This window comes from Nasonia vitripennis, assembly GCF_009193385.2.
Source record: "Nasonia vitripennis strain AsymCx chromosome 4 unlocalized genomic scaffold, Nvit_psr_1.1 chr4_random0010, whole genome shotgun sequence".
Taxonomy (NCBI): domain Eukaryota; kingdom Metazoa; phylum Arthropoda; class Insecta; order Hymenoptera; family Pteromalidae; genus Nasonia; species Nasonia vitripennis.
In genome coordinates this window covers 604,295-623,861 of record NW_022279646.1, presented here as the reverse complement: position 1 = coordinate 623,861, position 19,567 = coordinate 604,295, and the positions used below count along the sequence as shown (strand labels likewise).

Genomic DNA, 19,567 nt, shown 5'->3' with positions numbered 1-19,567 from the left:
AATTTCGTTGCCATTGCAGGGCTTCTCCTCGCAGCAGTTCAGGCGTTCCTTGCAGCAGCTGTTCACCGGTAAATTCGTACGATGCCTGTAGTTCCCGGACCCGTTCTAAGAAAGAGTAGGCGTCTCTTCCCTCAAAGTGACAGTTCCGTTTGCGTATCTGGTCGATAACTTTGTTTTCTCCTGGTGGTATTTCCGGTGGATCTCCGATCGGGGTGGGTGAGCGTCCGGCGTTGCGGGTCTCTTCAAGTGTTCGTTGAATTAATTCGTAGCGTTCGAGTTCTAGGTCTTGTTTGAAATCGGCTTCTTAATCATACCCAGTTGGATCTTCTACTTTCCCGACGAAATCCTGTGAATTCTTTCGGACATATCAAACTAGTCGTTGGCGAAGCTCTACTGCGGTACCCTCGCAGGTGACGTTTTTCCCCCGCAGTTAGGAGATAAGCTGTTCCTTGTTGAGGCGGTAAATCCAACTAACCCTCATCGTAAAAAAAATCCCCGATTTTAGTTTGAGACGATGTTCTGCGTACAATTAATCGTAAACAAAAATTTTAGGCGAAATATTCTTAATCAGGTCCCTGCCCGAGCGCCATGTAACGGTTTAACTTTCCCCAAGAGACTGGATAGTCAGTCGGTTCCAGGATCAGGATAGGGGAAAGGAACGCAAAAAGAGTCTGTTTTTATATTCTCAACAATAACAAAATATATTTCTTAGTTAAACAATAGCATTTGGAATCAGTTGTTAAATCCCGGCTGAAACAGAAATCAATTATGCGTCTCGTTAAAAATACTTCGCCTTTACAAGTAGAATTGTTTAATCTAACGCGGTTAACCATTTAAAAGAATGTATGCGCGATTTCGCTACAAGAATGATTCGGTGTTCGCGGCTGCGGTGTATCGGTTCGGTGGCGGTATGACGGGTCAGTGGCGGATTTTGAGGTTAGGAATTCATTCGGTGCGGTGCACAGTGGGAGAAAATGGACAAAATTCGAGCCACGCGTCATTTTTAATCGTAGAGCCATGATTTTTTTTAAACTCTTTAAAAAAGCATCAAGTTTAAGTTACAGGTGCGGAAATTATTGTATCACCTTCCCCTAAACCCATGCGACCCCTAGAAGCCACCCCTACCAAACCACAAGCAGTCTAACTCATCTATCCCAGGGAACAGCGAGTTAAATCGCTTTATTTTTTCTTAAAATAATTAAGCCACATACCATAAGCCAGCTAATTACCTAAATACCTACCCCTAACCCTCTTAACCCCTAGAAACCACCCCTACCAAACCACAAGCAGGCTAACTAGCCTAACCCTGGGAACAGCGAGTTAAATCGCTTAATTTTTTCTTAAAATATTAAAGCCACACACCATAAGCCAGCTAACCACCTAACCACTCACCCCCCTACCCCTAGAAACCACCCCTACCAAACCACAAGCAGGCTAACTAACATAACCCTGGGAACAGAAAGTTAAATCGCTTTATTTTTTCTAAAAATAATAAAAACCCACTCCACAGGCCAGACCGGAAACACGCAGAATCGTATAACCACGTAATTCAAGACATTATTACAAGTAAATTAGTCACATTATTTGTTAGCTGTAATTGTTGAATGAACTGCTATTAGTCATCTGCGTTGAAACAGATTTTTTTATGTATTTGTATGTATTATACTATAGTCTAATAAATTCAAAAAGTAAACATTTATCCATCGAAAAATCGTATGATCAATATTTGTATGTATTAAACTATAATCTAATAAATTCAAAAATAAACATTTAACCATCAAACACTCGTATGATCAATAGATTTAATTATATTAAATTATACTATAATATAAGAAATTCGAGAAATCTTCAAAAAATTCTGATAGACTTTCAACGTATTTTTTTATTTAATCTAAGAACTTTTTCTTCAGTAAATTTTTTTCTAAAGTCTATCATTCTCAAGTAAATGATTCTGGAAATTGTCGTCTTATCATTCATAAAGGTATTTTATCTAACGATGGTCTTAAATCAATTTGTGGCAATAAGATAATTTCACCAGAATATTTACCAGTAATTATTTCTCCAACTAATATATGTACGACAAATAATTCTTTTCCTGATGAGGGTGACATTGTCCACCGAAACGTCGAAGGAAGAATAAAGCAAAACTCTGGTTTTTTCTCTCCTTCCTTACGTACAAATTGCCTCGGGAAGACCGATAGAGCCAACATCATTCTATTCTTAATATATGTTATTTTATATCTTTATTAATCATTCTTGTTCCATTAAAAAGATCGCCATCGATGTCCAAATTTCTTAAATAAGTAATTATTATACCTATTTTCTACATAATATTAATTTTCTGTCCAAAACGTCATTTCCAGTTCAATTTATTAAAATCCCTCTAATTTTAATTAAAATTTGTTCAACTGTCACACGAGTCCTAGCATCTAAAAATATTCCTACCGTTTTATTTTTTTTCTTTAGTACGCCAATAATGTAATATTTTAATGTACAGATGAAATATCGTACTTTCTGGATTTTCCAGGGAATTTTTCTGGACTTCTTGGAATTTTAGTCTTCCTGGAATTTTAACGCTGATAACTTACTTATGATTATAAACGAGGTTACTTGGTGATTAAACTTGGTGTAATTTTAAACGTAGCACAAATGTATCATTTACCATAACTATAATGGGTTAACCTCAGGATCATCCTGACACCTGGACATCATCTACAGGAAGTGAACATTTTTTTTGTTACATTTGTTGTATACTTAGTGAATTGTATCATAGACTATATCTCGCCATTCGGGAGGTGATTTTGATACCTGGACATTGTCTGCTATAGTTAAAATTTTTTGTTAGTATATATGTTGTATACTTATAGTGCATTGTATCATAGACCCTATTTCGCTATTCGCTATAATATAATAAGTGTCGAATGGTCATGTATCAGTAAAAAATGTAACCTTAATTAGGGGCCACATTTACCCAGTTTTCATCGTGTAAAATACACGAAGAGAATTCTTTCTCTTCAATCTTCCTCCTCCTTCTCTGACTCCCCCGACCTCCGCTTCTTATACTTGTCCTCTTCTCCCTGTTTAATCCCTTTTCCTTTTTTGACAATCCTCTCCTTTCTCTCGTCCCACTTGTAAAGTTTGCCTTCTATATCTGCAATCCAATCTTTTTGAATGAGACTTCTCCCTCCTATATCTCATCTTCTTCTCTCCTTCTCTTCTCTCTCATTATGAGAGCTTTGGACCTTCTTTCGTCAAAGGATAGCCATTGCTCAAGCCTGATCCTGCCTCCTTCTCCAATCTCTGCACTATTCTCCCATATCAATTCCATATGTTCCTTTCTCCTAAAATTACCTTTTTCGTATCCTCTGTCCTTGTGTCTTCCAGCTCCCATTCCACTTCTTCCATTATATCCTCCAGCCAGTCCTTTATGGAGTCCTTCTCCGTCCAGTTGTTCAGGTGTACTATCAGGCCTCTTTCCCACACCTTCCGCCTGCTGTCCCCTTTCCTATTTCCTGCAGCATCCGCTCTTTTCTCTCTCAAAATTCCTCCTTCTCTTCTTTCAGTTATTCTTCTCCCCCTTCTCATCTCCTGCCTCTTCTTTACGGTCTCTTTCCTTTAAGCCCTTCTCTCATTTCATCCATCTCTTTCTGCATGTTTTTCATCTTCCCTTTCATCAACTCCACGTCCTCTCTCACTCCCTGCATTTTCTTTTCTAGTGCTTCTCTTCTTTCTCTCTTAAATTTTGCCTTTATCTTCCATCCTTCCACCTCCTCCTTCAATTTCCTCATTTCTCTTTCTTTTTTCTTTTCTCTCCGTACATCTTCTCCTGTTCTATTTATTTTCTCCGTTCTATACTTATTTTTATCTCGACTATCCTCTTTACTTCTGTGTCGCACCACGTGTTTTTCTTATCTGCCCTGTTTCGTTTTCCTTTCCCTGTCCACGTTCCTCTTTCCATTTGTATCGTTTTCTTGTCCTTTCCTACTGACTTTTGCTTCTACGACTGTTTCTCTCGTCTCCGCTGCTCACGAAAAGTCCCTGTACTATTCTCGTTCCTTCATCCGATTTCTTTATTTCTCTCTTTGTTACTTTTCCTGGATTTGCCTCTTCTTCCCTTTTGCTCTTGTTCCTTTTCAATTAATCTTTTTTTTCTTTTGATTGCTCTTTCCCTATTCGCCTATTCTTCTTTCTTTTATTTTTTTTTTCCTCTTCTTCTCCTCCCTCACCCATACTACTCTGTATAATTTCGCCAGGTTCTTCCTTTCCCCGTTCGGAATGTTTTTCCAGTTCTTTCTACTGCCTCTTCCGTTACATCTTACAAATATATGTTCGAAAGTCTCTTCTTTCTCTCTGCATAACCTGCATATTCTTTCTTCTTCTTTCATCCAATACTTGTATTCCCTTGTGTTCCCATTCTTTTTTCCCTGTGTTCCCGGTTTTCTCAAGTATTCTGGCGTCTCACCCTGTGGTTTTATTAGTTCTCTTAAGTCTTTCACCAATCTTAAATTTCTCATCTCGCTTTCCCATTTCTGCCACTGAATGTCCTTCTCTACTTTTTCCATCTCCACCCATACCTACTCCCCTGCTCTCAGTCTTCTGTCATATTCTGATAGTGCCCAGCCTCTTTTGTTTAGTTCCTCTTCTGTCTCCTGTCTAGTACTGCGCCTCCTTCCTCTTCCCCTTTCTATTTCTAGAGTTCTCCAGCATTCCCTCCACAGGGTTCCTTCCTTTCTTTGCCTTGCTTAGTTTTACCTCATATTTTAATATTTTATTGCCCTTCTCCTCATCCTTGTTTCGAGCTTGTATCTCTTTGTTTCCAAATGCAGTACGTGCTTCGGCGTAGTTCTGTCTAGTTTCATTACCCATTTCATATATTTTCTCTGTATCTTCTCCAGTTCTTCCTTACCTTCCCATCCCCACACCTCTGCACCATATTCCATTACACTTTTCACCATCGTATCAAATAACCTTATCCTCAATTCCCAGTTATCTCTGAAGAGTTCTTCTCCTAACCCCCCACATTGAACTAATTACCGTGCTTGCCTTTTCCTTTAACTTCTTAATTTGAGCCTCTTCTTTCCCATTTTCCTTTAACATGTATCCTAAGTATTCGAAATTTTGTACTACGTCTATCTCCTTCTCTTCCCAGAAAAGACTATCCTCTTTTTTTCTTCTTCCCTCATTTTTGAATACTATTATCTTTGATCTTATCCGTGTTTAATTCTAGCCCTTTCCTTTCTATTATTTTCTCAAATTTCCTTAGCATCTGCTTTAAACCTGTCGCATCATTCGCCAACATCACTATGTCGTCCGCGTATGAAATTGACCAAAATTTCTTCCTTTTTGGAACTAACCATCTTACCCGTACCTTACTCAGTTCTTTTTCCGTGTCTGCCATTGCTACATTGAAAAGTGTCGGGCTTAGCAGGCACCCTTGCCTAACCCCTTTGTGTAGCTCAAACTCACCTATCTTATATTCCCCAATCCTGATTTCACTCCTTGTCCTTCTATATAACTCTTTAACTCCCTTCCTTACTCTGACTCCTAGCCCTAGTTTCCCCATCATTTCCCACACTTCTTTTCACCTTGTCAAACGCCGCTCTCATATCCGCAAAAACCGCGTAGACTTTACTTCCCTTCTTATCTAGTTCAATTTCTATTGCTTTACTCAAAATATAAATTGCGTCCGCCGAACCTCTTCCTTTTCTGAAACCCATTTGAGTATCATCTAGCATCTCTTTTCCCTCTAACCCCTTTCCATCTTTTCCCTTATCATTTCCGCGTATAATTTGTAACCTGTGTCCACAAGAATTATTCCTCTGTAATTCTTTGAGTCCTTCCTCTTCCCTTTCTTTAATAGCGGTGTTATTAGTCCCGTTTTCTATTTCTCTAGTACTTTTCATATGTTATTCAGTATTTTAGTTATTTCTTCTATTACCTGTTCCTTCCCGTGTATTCATACCTCATTTTGTAGTCCGTCGGCTCCTGGTGTTTTTCACTTCTTCATTTTTCTAATTGCCTTCCTCACCTCGTTTTCAGTAATGTGTTCTTCTTCTCTCAAGCTCTCTCCTCCCTCCTCCTCTTCTTACCTCTTTCTCTTCCTCTTCTCCCAGTTGCTCTTTGAAATGTAGTAACCATTCCTCTTTCTTTATCGCACTGCTACATCTTGTTCTCCTCTTTCTTCTCCTGCATTTTACTAAATCCCATAATTTTCTCCCGGTTGTGGCTTCTCCCGCTTCTTTCATCCTCTTTTCTATTTCTGCCTCCTTTTTAGGCACTCACTTGGTATAAAGAGTTTCGAAGAGGCATCTTATACCCAGGGCAAACGCCTAATGGATTTGACCAAAAATGTGTTTATTTTCAATTCTTTCTACTTTCTCATGTCGTCCACAAAATTTGTGCTACGCTGCCTGTGGCTGACAGCAGCAAGTCACTTATATTGCTTTCATCACCATGTATATATACGTATATAAATTTTCAATTCTTTCTACTTTCTCATGTCATCCACAAAATTTGTGTTACGCTGCCTGTGACTGGCAGCAGCAAAGCACTTATATTGCTTTCATCACCATGTATATATACGTATATAAATTTAATATTTACATACTACTTAAAATCTTAAATTGGTAAACTTTTTATTATACTCTTGCGTTCACTAAACACTTATATATGTATAGATATGTATAACATACATGTACAACTACCGCATAGAAACACAAAGTCTAAAATGATAAAACTTTAATCTTGCTGGCATTGAACGTAACACTATGCCTCATAATTATAAAAAATACAAATGTAAATCATTAACTAAATGATATATGATTACTGCATCACAGAATCGACTTCTAAAACTAATATTGAACAAGGTACTTTTACGAAATTATAATTTATGCATTGTATACATTGATTAAATTGTAAATAGATTTTATATATATATATATATATATATATATATATATATATATATATAGCAGATTATAACAACCTTAAATAACAATCATTATTGCATTGAAAAATTAATAATTATAATAAATATTAAAATAACAATATTTTAATCAAAATTTTAACCGTAAACAAATTTTTACGTAATTTTTGATTATAATGAAACATCGATGACATTATACTTTGCAATAAAATGCAACAAAACCATTTATAATTTATATACATAAATATAACTATAGAATAACATTATTAGTAATCAAAGGCAACTTCACTCCTTACACAATTTGCTAGCATGACTATGGCTTTTACGGAAAATCTAAAAATTATTAATTTGCTAAATTCCATTAGCTTATACTTTTAAAGCACAGAATGATATAATTTGCTCCATAAATATAAATCTCATTTAACCTTAGTAGCAGAATTAAAGAATTGAAGAACTATTTAGATAAGAGCACATCTATTTAAGAGAGAGCACTGAGTGGCTCTATCGTCGTTCAACAAGTCCAAAACTATAAGTATTTTTCAATTTGGTATTGTGTCCGTCAATTTCATCCTAAGGATGAGGGTCAAAAGTTTGTTTATAAAAAAATGTTCTAATAAGTGAGAAACAATAATTCTACGGGTTTTGAAGTAGCTATCTAACGCAACAGTACATAAGATATTAATTAAATTATGATCACAATTTTCCTGTGCCTAAATTATTATTATTTATTAATTTTTGTATCAATATCCTTGTTGAATAACCCAATATCATAGAGTAGTCCATGGCTTATTGTAACACATTTTTATTTTTTACTGTCAACTTCTAATTATTGCTGCACGATTCAAAAGAATCATCCTTCTTTTTATTCTTGCTTCTATGAATTCATTTGTTTTTTCTTCTATCCGCTCTATTCTCACTGTTTCCTCTCCTCTTCTTAGCGCCATCACCATTCCCCCGTTCACTCTCCCTCTTTTTCCCCCTTTTTTGCGTTCCTAGTTCTCACTTCATAACCTCCTAATTTCTTTTCCCAGAAATTGCCTTTTTTATCTTCTAGCCATGTTTCCTGTAGACGAATTACATCAAACCCTCTTAGGTAACCCTAGGTCCTGTCATCTGCTCTTCTGATCTCTTTTTATGTCCCTCTCCTATCCTTTTTTCTCTCCGAAAAAGCTCCTGCTCCCTTTCCTTCCAAATATATTCTACCTCTTCAATCCATAATTTTTTGTACCCTATCTTAACCTTTTTTCCCCCTTTTCTTTCCTTTGCGCGTATTCTCTTAGTTTTTCCTTGTTTTGTCTCTCTTTTTATGTTACATCATGGTCTATGAATATGTCCGACACTTGTAACCTTCTTTTTCTCTCATAATTAATCCTTTTTCTTCCCAGTTTCTGCACTCGGCTCCTGTTCTGCGGATTCTCCCATTCTGTATCCACGTCCCCCTTAACGTTATCTCTACCTCTAGTTTTCTTTTAATCCACTTTTTCACCGTCTTATCCCACTGTTCTTCCTTCCAACTTGATATCATTATATTGTTCTTTTTCCTATCTTTTAAGTATATATAATCCACAAATTTATAATAATAGAAATATGAAACACAAACATGCGTGAAACACAACGTTATTGAGTAATATTATGTAGTTATTTAAAAAATATATTTATTTTGATGCGATGTGCTGTATTAAACATAATACCGAAGGGATTAGATTTTATTTATGACGGACAAAACCTCAGAGAAAAAGGACTAAATTTGACGCCAAGACACAACTACATCACTATAGACGATAAATGGGAAATTGCGAAATGTTCGTCATGGTTACGGTCATAGTTTTTTAGATGTTCTTTACTTCGAGATCTGACGATGAGATAAATTGACTTATAAAAGGCGCGATATAATATAGATGTTGATGTCATGTAAATTGAACTGCTTCGATTGGTTGTTAGAGTCATACAACAGATATATGACATTGTGATTGTTTTAACTCGGTTTTCTAATATACATAACACGGGATCTGTTGCCATATTATGACGCGTTTATCAAAGGTACTACAAAATATACATATTGTTCATTTTGGTGATGATCAACTAATCTATAAATTACATAAAATGTATTTAATTTAAATTACAAAATACGATAGATTGCGTTAAGTACGCATATGTATCTTGTTGAAACGTGTTGTGTTATTTTGTCATATTTATATGTACTTTCATGTTCATTTATAGCATTCTGATCGTTATTTTTGTGTACGGTTCTAAATTTTACTAGAACAATGTCAGGACCGTTGTAAAAATATTCATTCAATAAATATTTTATAGCTTTTATTGCACTACCTACGTCTACGTTTATATGACAGTCTAACAATAGTAACAAATAACGATTATATGGTACAACAAATCCATTATATGTGCTACTCTACGCTTTGAATATATAATCTATTTTCCATCGTTTCTTCGACGATAAGAAAGATATACATCCGGATTATATTGTGTTCCATTAATAAATGGTTTGGGAAATCTTTTGGTACATAAGTTTTTGTCTTCACTCGTGCATACGCAATTTTTGTTCTGTGATCCACATGGACCATGAATTATATTATTTTTAACTGTATCAACTGTATCACAAAGGCGAGTGTGAGAAGCAGACGAACCTACGGCGCCGCACTATTTACTTCGATATTGGCATCTCGAATTTTCAATTATAAAATATAAATATTCACATTATTGTATCTAAATTTTTGTGGTATATAATCATATTTCGTATCCTTAACTATGATTTCTTATCGATATATTTGCAAGAAAGCATTTTTTTATAATAAACGAGTGTCAGTGAAAAAAATACTCAAATCATCTTGCGGTTCTTCAACCCAACACATGTTAAGACCACGAAGTTAGCCACACACGGCTAGTGTTAAGACCATAAATTTGGACGCTAGAGAGAGAGAGAGAGAGAGAGAGAGAGAGAGAGAGAGAGAGAGAGAGAGAGAGAGAGAGAGAGAGAGAGAGAGAGAGAGAGAGAGAGAGAGAGAGAGAGAGAGAGAGAGAGAGAGAGAGAGAGAGAGAGAGAGAGAGAGAGAGAGAGAGAGAGAGAGAGAGACTTAGCTACGTGAGCACGTACAAAGATCGAGGGAGAGACTTAGCTGTGCGAGCATAGAGATCAAGAGAGATGCAGAGCTCAGGAGGCCAGAAGGGTAGACGATAGACGCTGGACTGAGAATCTTCGGAAAAGACTGGAACAGCATGAGTAGACTGTTCTCAAGGCCGAACTCTTGAGAGAGGTGGAAGAGCGACGTGCCAGGCTGCACACTGGAGCAAGGCTAGCTAAAGTTTCTGGCATGCCGTCGTTCCAAATCGGACTTTCACAAGCCGGTGTAGGATGGGTGCGCTCGTCCTCCCCAGTACACCGTGTTAGAGGCCCTAACAATTCTGGACCGACTGCAAGGAATCTGGGATGGGACGTGAGAGCTGGTTGATTGATATATTTGACGTAAAGATTTTGTTGTGAGGAATTTACGATTATTTTTTGCATTTTGATACGAGATTTAATGCGAATAGCACTTGCAGTGTAATTTATCGTGCTTCGTCGCGAGAATTGATGCAAGTAATTATTAAATAGTGAGGACAGCGAAGAGTTTAGGGTGAATATTCTATTTCCAGAGAACGCTGATGGTTCTCATGAATGCGCAGAAGATTTCCGCATCATTATTATTTGATTTGTTTTTATTTTGTTTTCTCAAGTAGATTAAGATAGCTAGGTCTAAAACCAATAAAATACTCCGTCTACATAATTTTCTATTCAATTGATGAGATTATTTATTTTATAGAACAGCGTGACCTAAGCTCGCGCTTAAGTCACGCCTAACCGTGATCTAAGTAGTCTTTTTTTGAACCGTGTTTATCACACATTCTACGCTCGTGTAAGCTAACCTTACGGTGAAAAATATGACTACTAATGGCACGGATAGGCATGACAGCGAGCTTAGGTAGTCTGTGCTATAAAATTCGGTATGATACTTCTGATGTATGTAACACTTCTGCACGGCGTAATTAACTCGCTACGCTCAGGTACTAAGCTCACACCGTGCAAAAAAGTGCTACTTAGGTCACATTGTATCGTAATGTACTTTATAGTACAGTGTGGCTAAAATTCGCTGTTAAGTCATACCTATCTGTGACTAAAGTAGTCCTTTTTTGCAGCGTGTTTATCATACTCGCTACACTCGTGCGCTAACGTCACGGTGCAAATAAGGACTACTTTATACACGAATAGGCGAGACTTGCGGAATTTAGCAGTCTGTGCTTGCTGCGCTCGGGTGCTAACTGCGCCGTGTAAAAAAGAACCATTTAAGTCACACGTATCGTATCGTAATGTACTAATAATGCATGAGACCTGAATCCCTATTAGAGCACACAATTCCGGTTGGTCCAGAAAATTAAAGGTATTTTTAAAATTCTAGCGAATGCTAAGAGTACATAAGCGCAGAATAATTCTAATCGAGTTTACCTCATGTTGGATTTGCCATTTTACGACATTTCATTATATAATAAAACGCCCAATATTTTTCCTAAACTCAAATATATCTCCCGAAACTCACTATTCTTTGGGACTATATCGCCAATGATTGCACCGAGATATCAGCTTAAACGCACCCATTCCGAAGATGATTGCTTTAATCTTACTTTATCTTTAAATGTGTGTTTACTTTTTTTTCGAAAATTCTCTTATTATTAAACGCGGCTTATTAGAGGTATCTTCGTAACCATAATCGAATGTGTGATCACGACTGTTTAAAGTAGCTAATGAGAAATGTTTCTCCTCGTTTAAATTTTTTTGATAATTTTCAGAATTCCTCAGAAAAGTGGATTTTCTTCACACATCAAGCTGTACTGTTCAAATGTCGCTGTTACGTCCTTAATATTAGTTGGAGAACTAACATAAAAATAAAAACAGCGTAAATGCTTAGTGTTATTTATAAAAATATTGTTCAATTTTGTAACTACGTAAAGTACGTAGTTGCAAAACTACGTAAGTCGACCTAATGCTTGCTCTCCTTCGTGGCTACCAAGAGCGTTTCCTATCTCAAAGTCATCGTAGTACTGTATTATAAATGAAATTCTTATTTTTACATTATTATATTTGTCACGCCAAACTGCACTTTGTGTTATATTAGAAATCAAAGTTTTTTAGTAGCAAGTTTAGCTATGTATCGTTTTATTTCTTGAAAAAGAAAACCACAATATTCTTTTTAGCATTTTAAATCCAAGTTTTTCGCTTAAAAAATGTTTAAGGGATATTTTATTTTCGTTTAATGGCAAATAATTTTACTGTAAATAGTACCATAACTAATTTCTGCAAGCAATTTTTCCTACTAAACCGAAATATAAAGTATAAATTTTTCGATAAGCTGAACAAAATTACTAGTAATAAATGCTTCATTGTATAGTTCTAAAGTTCACTTTACCATGCCTTTTTCTAATGAATTCTTATCAAAGATCTCGAAGTTTAAGTAAATGCGAGCAGACTCATTGATTAAAATGTTAACCCAGTAATTTAAAAATTTAAAAATTAAAAAATTAATTACGTTAAAAAATGTATGAAGTGATGTAAGGAAACAATTTTTTATAGCACTGCGTGGCATAAATCCGCATTTATGTCACGGCTATCAGTGGCATAAGTAGTTCTTTATTGCACCGTGCATATCACCCTCGCTACGTTCGGGCGCTTCACGGTGCAAAAAAGGACTGCTAATGCCACGGATAGACGTGGGAGGGAATGGCCATTCCCTCCCGCTACTTAAAAACACTCAAAATGAATCTAATTTTTGAAAAATTTTGAAAGAGAGTGGCTTGCGACTCAAAATGCGCAACTTACCATTCACTCTATATGCATGAAAACGGGTCTTTACAGGTACTTGTCAAAAAAAGTACGGTATGTAACAAAGGAGGAGAGCAATTTCTACCTCGGATGACATTTCAGCACTCGACTCTGTCTCAAGCGCCCTTGACTCTAACCCGTGCTCAAATCTCACCCTTGTTAGAAATAGCCCCCCCCCCCTAGTTCCACAATATACTTGCGTGGCTGACTCTTATATTTTACGTTGTCGTCAAATATTTCCAGCTCCATGCTTTTTTCTTGTAATTTTCCATAAGCACTCTACAAAAAATCATTGTTCAGAGCAGTGGTATTCCCTTGAACTTGTCCTGGGAACAGTGCCGCAATTTTATTTCGTATAAACATAAATCTTTGTCTTTTAATGTTGAAAAATTATTTTATATAAATAATTGATATGATATTTCTATATAAAAAAATTAAATTCATCCGTCATCAGGAACTTACTCAAAATTTCGGTTCATAAATTCGTAATCTATAATAATATCCGCAAGTTTATTCGCGTGATTATCAAATTTTTTTAACGTTTCCTGGTACTTTCTTATCGAATTCTTAGGCAGCTAAAACAGGTTTTTCTTTCTGGTATTGAAGAAGAAGATGGTAGACTAAATTATTTTACTTCGCTTCTTCGTCTACCTGCTCTTGAATAATTCACTTTTACACAATATGCATGATCTAAGATAAATAAAAAAAAGAGAAATCATACCACTTGATACATTTTTCGACTTATCATTCCCACCAGTTTTTGAAATGTTTACATTTGTAGAGCCTGTTGTTGCAATTTTTGATGCTTTCTTATACTTTAAAGCCTTATTATTCAAAATATGATTTTGTCACGTGATGCTAGATGAACGGCGTTCAGATAATGATGTGAAAAAACACCTATAGCAGAAACACAAAAATAAACAAAATTAAAAAAAATATAGAAAAATACTGAAAAAATGACAAAAAATAAGATACTAAGTCGATGTGGATCGTACATTAGTGGCAAATTAGTAGGTGCAGAGTTCATGATCACATTAACTGTAAGAACTCAAAAAATTAAAATTTATAAAAAAAAACATACAACAATGAAAATGAAAAAAGTAATAGTACATTACACAACTAAGAACAAAATTTGGCTTTTTCAAACGAGGATGATGATTGAGCACGAGACAGACACAAGTGCTCAAACATCATCCGAGTCTGAAAAAGCCAATTTACCCCTTGTTGTGTATGTATGTGTATATATGTCGCATATGCGGGCGAAAAAAATGAAAAATGCCCGCTGGGTAAACAAAAATAAAAAATGCCCGTTAAAATTTTTTTAAGAAAATGGTCAATAGCTCACATCAAATATACGTATATATGTGTGTGTGTATATGATTATGTACATATGTGTGTGTGCGTGTGTGTAAACGCGAAAATCAGTACATGCGTTACAAAATATTTGGTGTGCACCAAGGGCTAAGTGAGCTTTTTAGTCTCGAGAGGTTACAGTACTCGTCTGCGGCTCGTAAACGCCCTCACCTTTGGCTCGGGCTAACTCGCCTTGACTCGTACTGCAAACTTCACACTCGGCCTAAAAAAACCCACTTTACGCCCTTGGTACACAATATACTATTTTGTAACACAAACACAATTTTCGCGTTTTTTTGTATCTATTAATCGGGCGTTAAGTAACTTTTTTAGACTATCGGGCGAAAAAAAATTTCGCGGCCGCTTTTCATTTTCTTTGCCTGGCGGGCGTTTATCATTTTTTTCCCGGCGGACGTTTTTCATTTTTTAAAGAAAATGGTCAATAGCTCACATCAAATATACGTACCAGTATGTGTGTGTGTTTGTATATGATCACGTACACATGTGTGTAAACGCAGAAATAAGTACATGCGTTACATAAAATTTGGTGTGCACCGAGGGCTAAGTTGGCTTTTTGGTCTCGTGAGGTTGCAGTACGAGTCAAGGCAAGTTAGCCCGAGCCGAAGACGAGGGCGTTTACGAGCCGCAGACGAGTACTGGAAACTTCACACTCGGCCTAAAAAAGCCCACTTTACATTTTACAATATACTATTTTGTCCGTTTTTTCCAGCCGGCCAAAAAAGGTTACTTTAAACTTGCTTTTAGGTCTAAAAAACGCAAAAATCGTGCATGTGTTAAAAAAAATTGTATTCCGTATTTGTGATTAAAAAATTAGAAATAATTGCTCACATCATATAAAATGTTTAATCACTATTGATCATTATTTGTTATTTTAATTCGTTTATTTTTTTGTTACAGGTCACAATTGGACAAACTAATAAAATCACAATGTGATTCTATTAAAGAAAACTAGTTGTATCTACCATCATGAAAAACAAATTTTGTAATAAAGTTCAACTATAAATGAAAATTTTAATTTAATTTTTATTCTCGATCTTATTTTCAACCATAACGTATTGACTCCCGTACACTCATTATGTCCCTCTCTTCCACATTACACTTAAATATATGTATAATAATAATATGTATCTTAATAAAATATATAATTCTAGCAGAAAGGTAAGTGAGAGAGCAGAGAGCTACCCATGCTGCCGCGTCCCGCGCCGCGACAATTAACGTTTTACGCCGAATAGTTATGTTTTTCGAAAAGCCTTCTCGCATTGTAAGCCGCGTGTGCGAGTCCTTGAGGATTGTTGCTACTCCGAAGGTGTGTTCATGGTGTGTCGCCGGGTGGAAGATCTCCTCGTAGAAGCTGGTCTCGCATATTGGTCACGAGACGTACTGTTGATGGCCGCTCGTCCTCCCGCTGCACCCGGCCACACTTCCTCAAGGCCACGAGGCGTACTTCTCGCTGTACAGCGTCAACCGCTCTTGCGCTGTTTCTATCGCAGTCCCGAGGCATCGCCTGCGAGTCAGCTCGAGTCGCGAATGTAAGTGCCTGCTGGATCGTTACTCTCTCTCTCTCTCTCTCTCTCTCTCTCTCTCTCTCTCTCTCTCTCTCTCTCTTTCTCTCTCTCTCTCTCTCTCTCTCTCTCTCTCTCTATTTCGCTCCTGACTCTACCCGTTCTTCTTTCGTATTTATTGCTCGCGACTAAGCTGCGTAGCATTAAACTCACAACACCTCCGCGGGCTCATGTGTTCGAGGACAAGCAAGTATAGCAAACTGCGCTACGGGTCAGGCTTCGTACAGCCTACAAGAGGCCTCCAACTAGCTGCTATTCTTTCCTCTCGCTATACCGTCGCTGGATGGGTTTCCCATTGACGATTATACACGGGAATAAATAACCCCGTTATACAACATAAACAAAAATCACTGTCAATTCTTTGGCACGTAGCTTCCTTTATGTATTACTTTAAAATCTGAATCGTTTTTAATTCATATATAATTCTATAAAGTTTCTAACACTGTGAGTATACCGCACTATAAGAAAGAGGATGATATAGGAGTTCGGGTGATTGAGTGACAACGCGCTTGATTTAGAATTAAAATAAGTAATAGTATATTGTGTTTAAATTATAAGCATACAAGTGATTTAACAATGCGTTCAACTGGTAACGACGGTTTCGACTATGTCGTTCGGATCCCTGGAAAAGGAACGACTATTTGAACTACTAATATATTTACAAAAGATTAATATAAGCAATCGCGGTTCCCTACTGGAGCTGGCCGTTGTCGGTTCGATGTCCTGATGGGTCGGTATAAACGGTACGGTATCGGTTATCGGAAATGTAGATGACTAATTAACCGACGGCCAACTCAGGTAGTTCCTTGGGGCTAAGGGTCGCATCCCTTAACCCAAGACTGGAGGTCGCACCCTGCCAGTCAATGACGAAAGATCACTGCTGCCTCTTACATAAGCGTAAGAGCATACAAAAATGCTGTGATCACTCGATGCCGCTCTTGGCGAGGCCGCTTCCATAAGAGCCCTCAGTTCGATCAATGCGCTGTGGATTGTCTGTGCGCCATGCTCCGCTTGCGCCGTATCTACTTGGCGGGCGAGCGCGGAACTAGTGCCGTGATATGAGCTCGCTCGCACGCTCGCCGCCTATCGGTCGAGTTCGGAACTACTAGTGTGGTATATGTGAGCGTATACCGTCACAACGTTGGAGTAAAAATCCTCCTACCCATTTATCTCCGGATCAGCTTTATGAAATGACTTGAAATTAAAGTAGTTAACATAAACGTAATAAGACAATTTCGTAATAAGCGCATGAAATTTGACAAAAGATAATAGATATTTTTTGAAGTGAATCAATACAATTTGTTGTAATATTGAGTAAATCTTATAATCTCGATTCATGATCAAAATGGCACTTGTCGTGCCATCTATTGGTCGACGACGATTTTGTGCAACGAGACGAGCTCACGCGAGAGCGACCGCACCGCGCATGCCTCGCGTCTACACTCTAATCGCTGATTATACTGTACACGCTGTTCGACTCCGATGTGAGCGGACGTATTAACCGAGGCTATTGCCGACACACAATTATTTACCTCAATATATATTATTAATATTATTAACCTCAGTATTATTATTTATCCACTATTTCAACACAATTTACTTTCAAAATTTGAGTATATTGTACCGAACTAGAAAACCTAAATTAAATAATAATGGAAATAACAGATTGAAGAAAGCCTCTGAGAAGCCTGACACGTCCCTCTAAACAAACACTATATTCTAAACAATCAATTTTCTAAATTAACCCGCACTACTAAATCAAATATTGACTGCACTAATTAATAAAAAGCTTCTGTTCCATTTCAAAAGTAATAATATCCTCTTGAAAATACAATTCTTTGCTGCAACTGCTCGTCACTATATTTCATATTTTTTACCTAAAAAAAATATACAATGAAAACCAAAAAAACTCTATGTAAATAATATTTTAAGTAAAACCATTTATGCACTAAATGCATGATTTTACATACGTATAACCTGCATCTTGTAAGCACTGCATCTGCAAAAATAAAAAGTACATTAATTACATGAAATATATTTAAATTATATAGAACATATTATACCTGAAAGTTTCACACTAACGAAGATCCAGTGTTACCAATGATCAGGCATAAGACCGGTACCGTTGATTCTACTGCTCCCCATCCAGCAGACCATGATATCCTCAGTTGTAGTATGACTTACACGCTAGAAAAGAGAAGAAATCATATTATAAACTCATACTTACAAATAATTATTCAACTCACTGATCTCATCTGATAAAATAACTTATATATCAATAAAGCAAATACTGCCGGAGTCTTGATAAAGCTTTCTTCCAACTCCAAGATTGCGATAGCTCAGATACCAACGACACCAATATCTTTAGTTATACTCTGGTGCATGCAGTAGACTACGATGCCAATAAATGCAGAATTGCTTGTACACCTAGACATACAGGAATATATATTATAAATTTTTCTCACAAACAGTTATTGATAGATTGAGACCACTGATCTTTTAGAATAAGAATTTTAAATAAGACAGCTTTTATGTATGAACACTGTCAAAAAACATTTTTCAGTCACGTAGTGTATATTTACAAACAGAAAATTAGCAATATATTAATAATCACTCTTAAGGTACCCGTAAACAATAAAATGCACATCGCATTTCAAATTAAAACTTATTATTTATATGATATCAATTAAATATACAGCACAAGTTATTGTAATATTTTGAATATTACCATGTCCGATAGTACAGACCCATCTCGAGAGCCATATTAAAGTGGTTAATGTATTCAAGAACATAAATCAATACTCACAGCAAGCATGAATCCAGCTCCAAGATCATCTCGACGTGGTTCAAGCAGCCAGCAACACCAACCAGGACTGTCAAAAAGCGAAAATACAGCTCCATGGTCGTTTGTAGGTGGTTCAGGCAACTAGAAACGTCTCCAGGACAGCCAGAAAGTTCGAATATAGCTTGAGCGTTGTCTTTGGGTGGTTAGATCAGCCAGAAATACTAAGCAGCACGACCAGATAATGTTGAAGTACCCAGAGACGCAAATCAGCACCACAGGGAAAGTAAATCTAGCTCCAGGGTCATCTTGATGTGGTTACAGAAGTCAGCAATACCAGTGAGCGGAGGCTGTTCGAAAACACATACAGACGCTATCGCTATAGCAGCACTTCTAAATTTCACTACTTATAACACTGCTGCATCGCGTCGTTGTTGCCGTTTTGCTCTACGCACTCACTGATAATATCGTCAAAAAGTTGAATCAAACAAAACATTGACAATTAATTTTTTTATTATCATTTTATTTAATACTTATCTAAATTTTTAAATAAGACAGCATTTAAAATATATTTTGATATAGTGTGCGTAAAATGCACTATTACGCACGCTCCACGTGCGTTCAAGTACATTTTCCGTCCCCTGTAACAAAAATAACGTTTAATACACATGCGAAAAGTTAATTTTTTAAATTTTATAAATAAATAAAATTCACTTGTCAATAATACAATGACACTTTATTGATTGTAGAATCACTATGAGTTTCTCACCTGAAATTTTCATGTCTAATATTTAAAAATAAAAAAATTGCTCATAATGCTTCAATGCATCTATTTTTGAATACGGTTTCACTATTTAGAAAATAATTTTCAATTATAACAAACTTTATAAGAGTATTTTAAAAGTAAACCTTATAGAGCAGTAGACCTAATAGTAGAGATCTCATTTGAGATTTATATAAGGAATGACTATAGATAATTGATAAAAACGTAAAAAATATTAAAAAGTCACATCAGCTTGAGGTGTGCAGTCGCACGGCTCGCGGGATATATATAT

At 36.4% G+C, this 19,567-nt stretch overlaps 1 protein-coding gene and 1 long non-coding RNA gene across 4 annotated transcripts in view; one reads left to right on the top strand and one right to left on the bottom strand.

Annotated features, from left to right (window-relative positions):
• LOC100117234 (probable 26S proteasome complex subunit sem1) overlaps positions 1-15,188 on the top strand; it is an 87,415-nt gene extending 72,227 nt beyond the window's left edge. For 2 of the 3 annotated variants that reach the window (XR_004227656.2, NM_001193264.2), the window contains 1 exon segment: positions 15,066-15,177. Coding sequence is in view for 1 of the 3 variants with exons in the window: in NM_001193264.2 (NP_001180193.1) it covers positions 15,066-15,120 (55 nt within the window). In the remaining 2 variants the exon portion in view is untranslated. 3 annotated transcript variants of the gene reach the window in all.
• Positions 15,189-16,243: 1,055 nt separating this feature from the next.
• LOC116417400 lies at positions 16,244-19,053 on the bottom strand. The gene is made up of 4 exons (XR_004227664.1): positions 18,537-19,053; positions 17,794-18,157; positions 17,701-17,729; positions 16,244-17,607 (listed from the first exon to the last, which is right to left on the bottom strand). It is a non-coding gene; the product is annotated as an uncharacterized LOC116417400 (long non-coding RNA).
• Between the last annotated feature and the right edge of the window lie 514 nt (positions 19,054-19,567).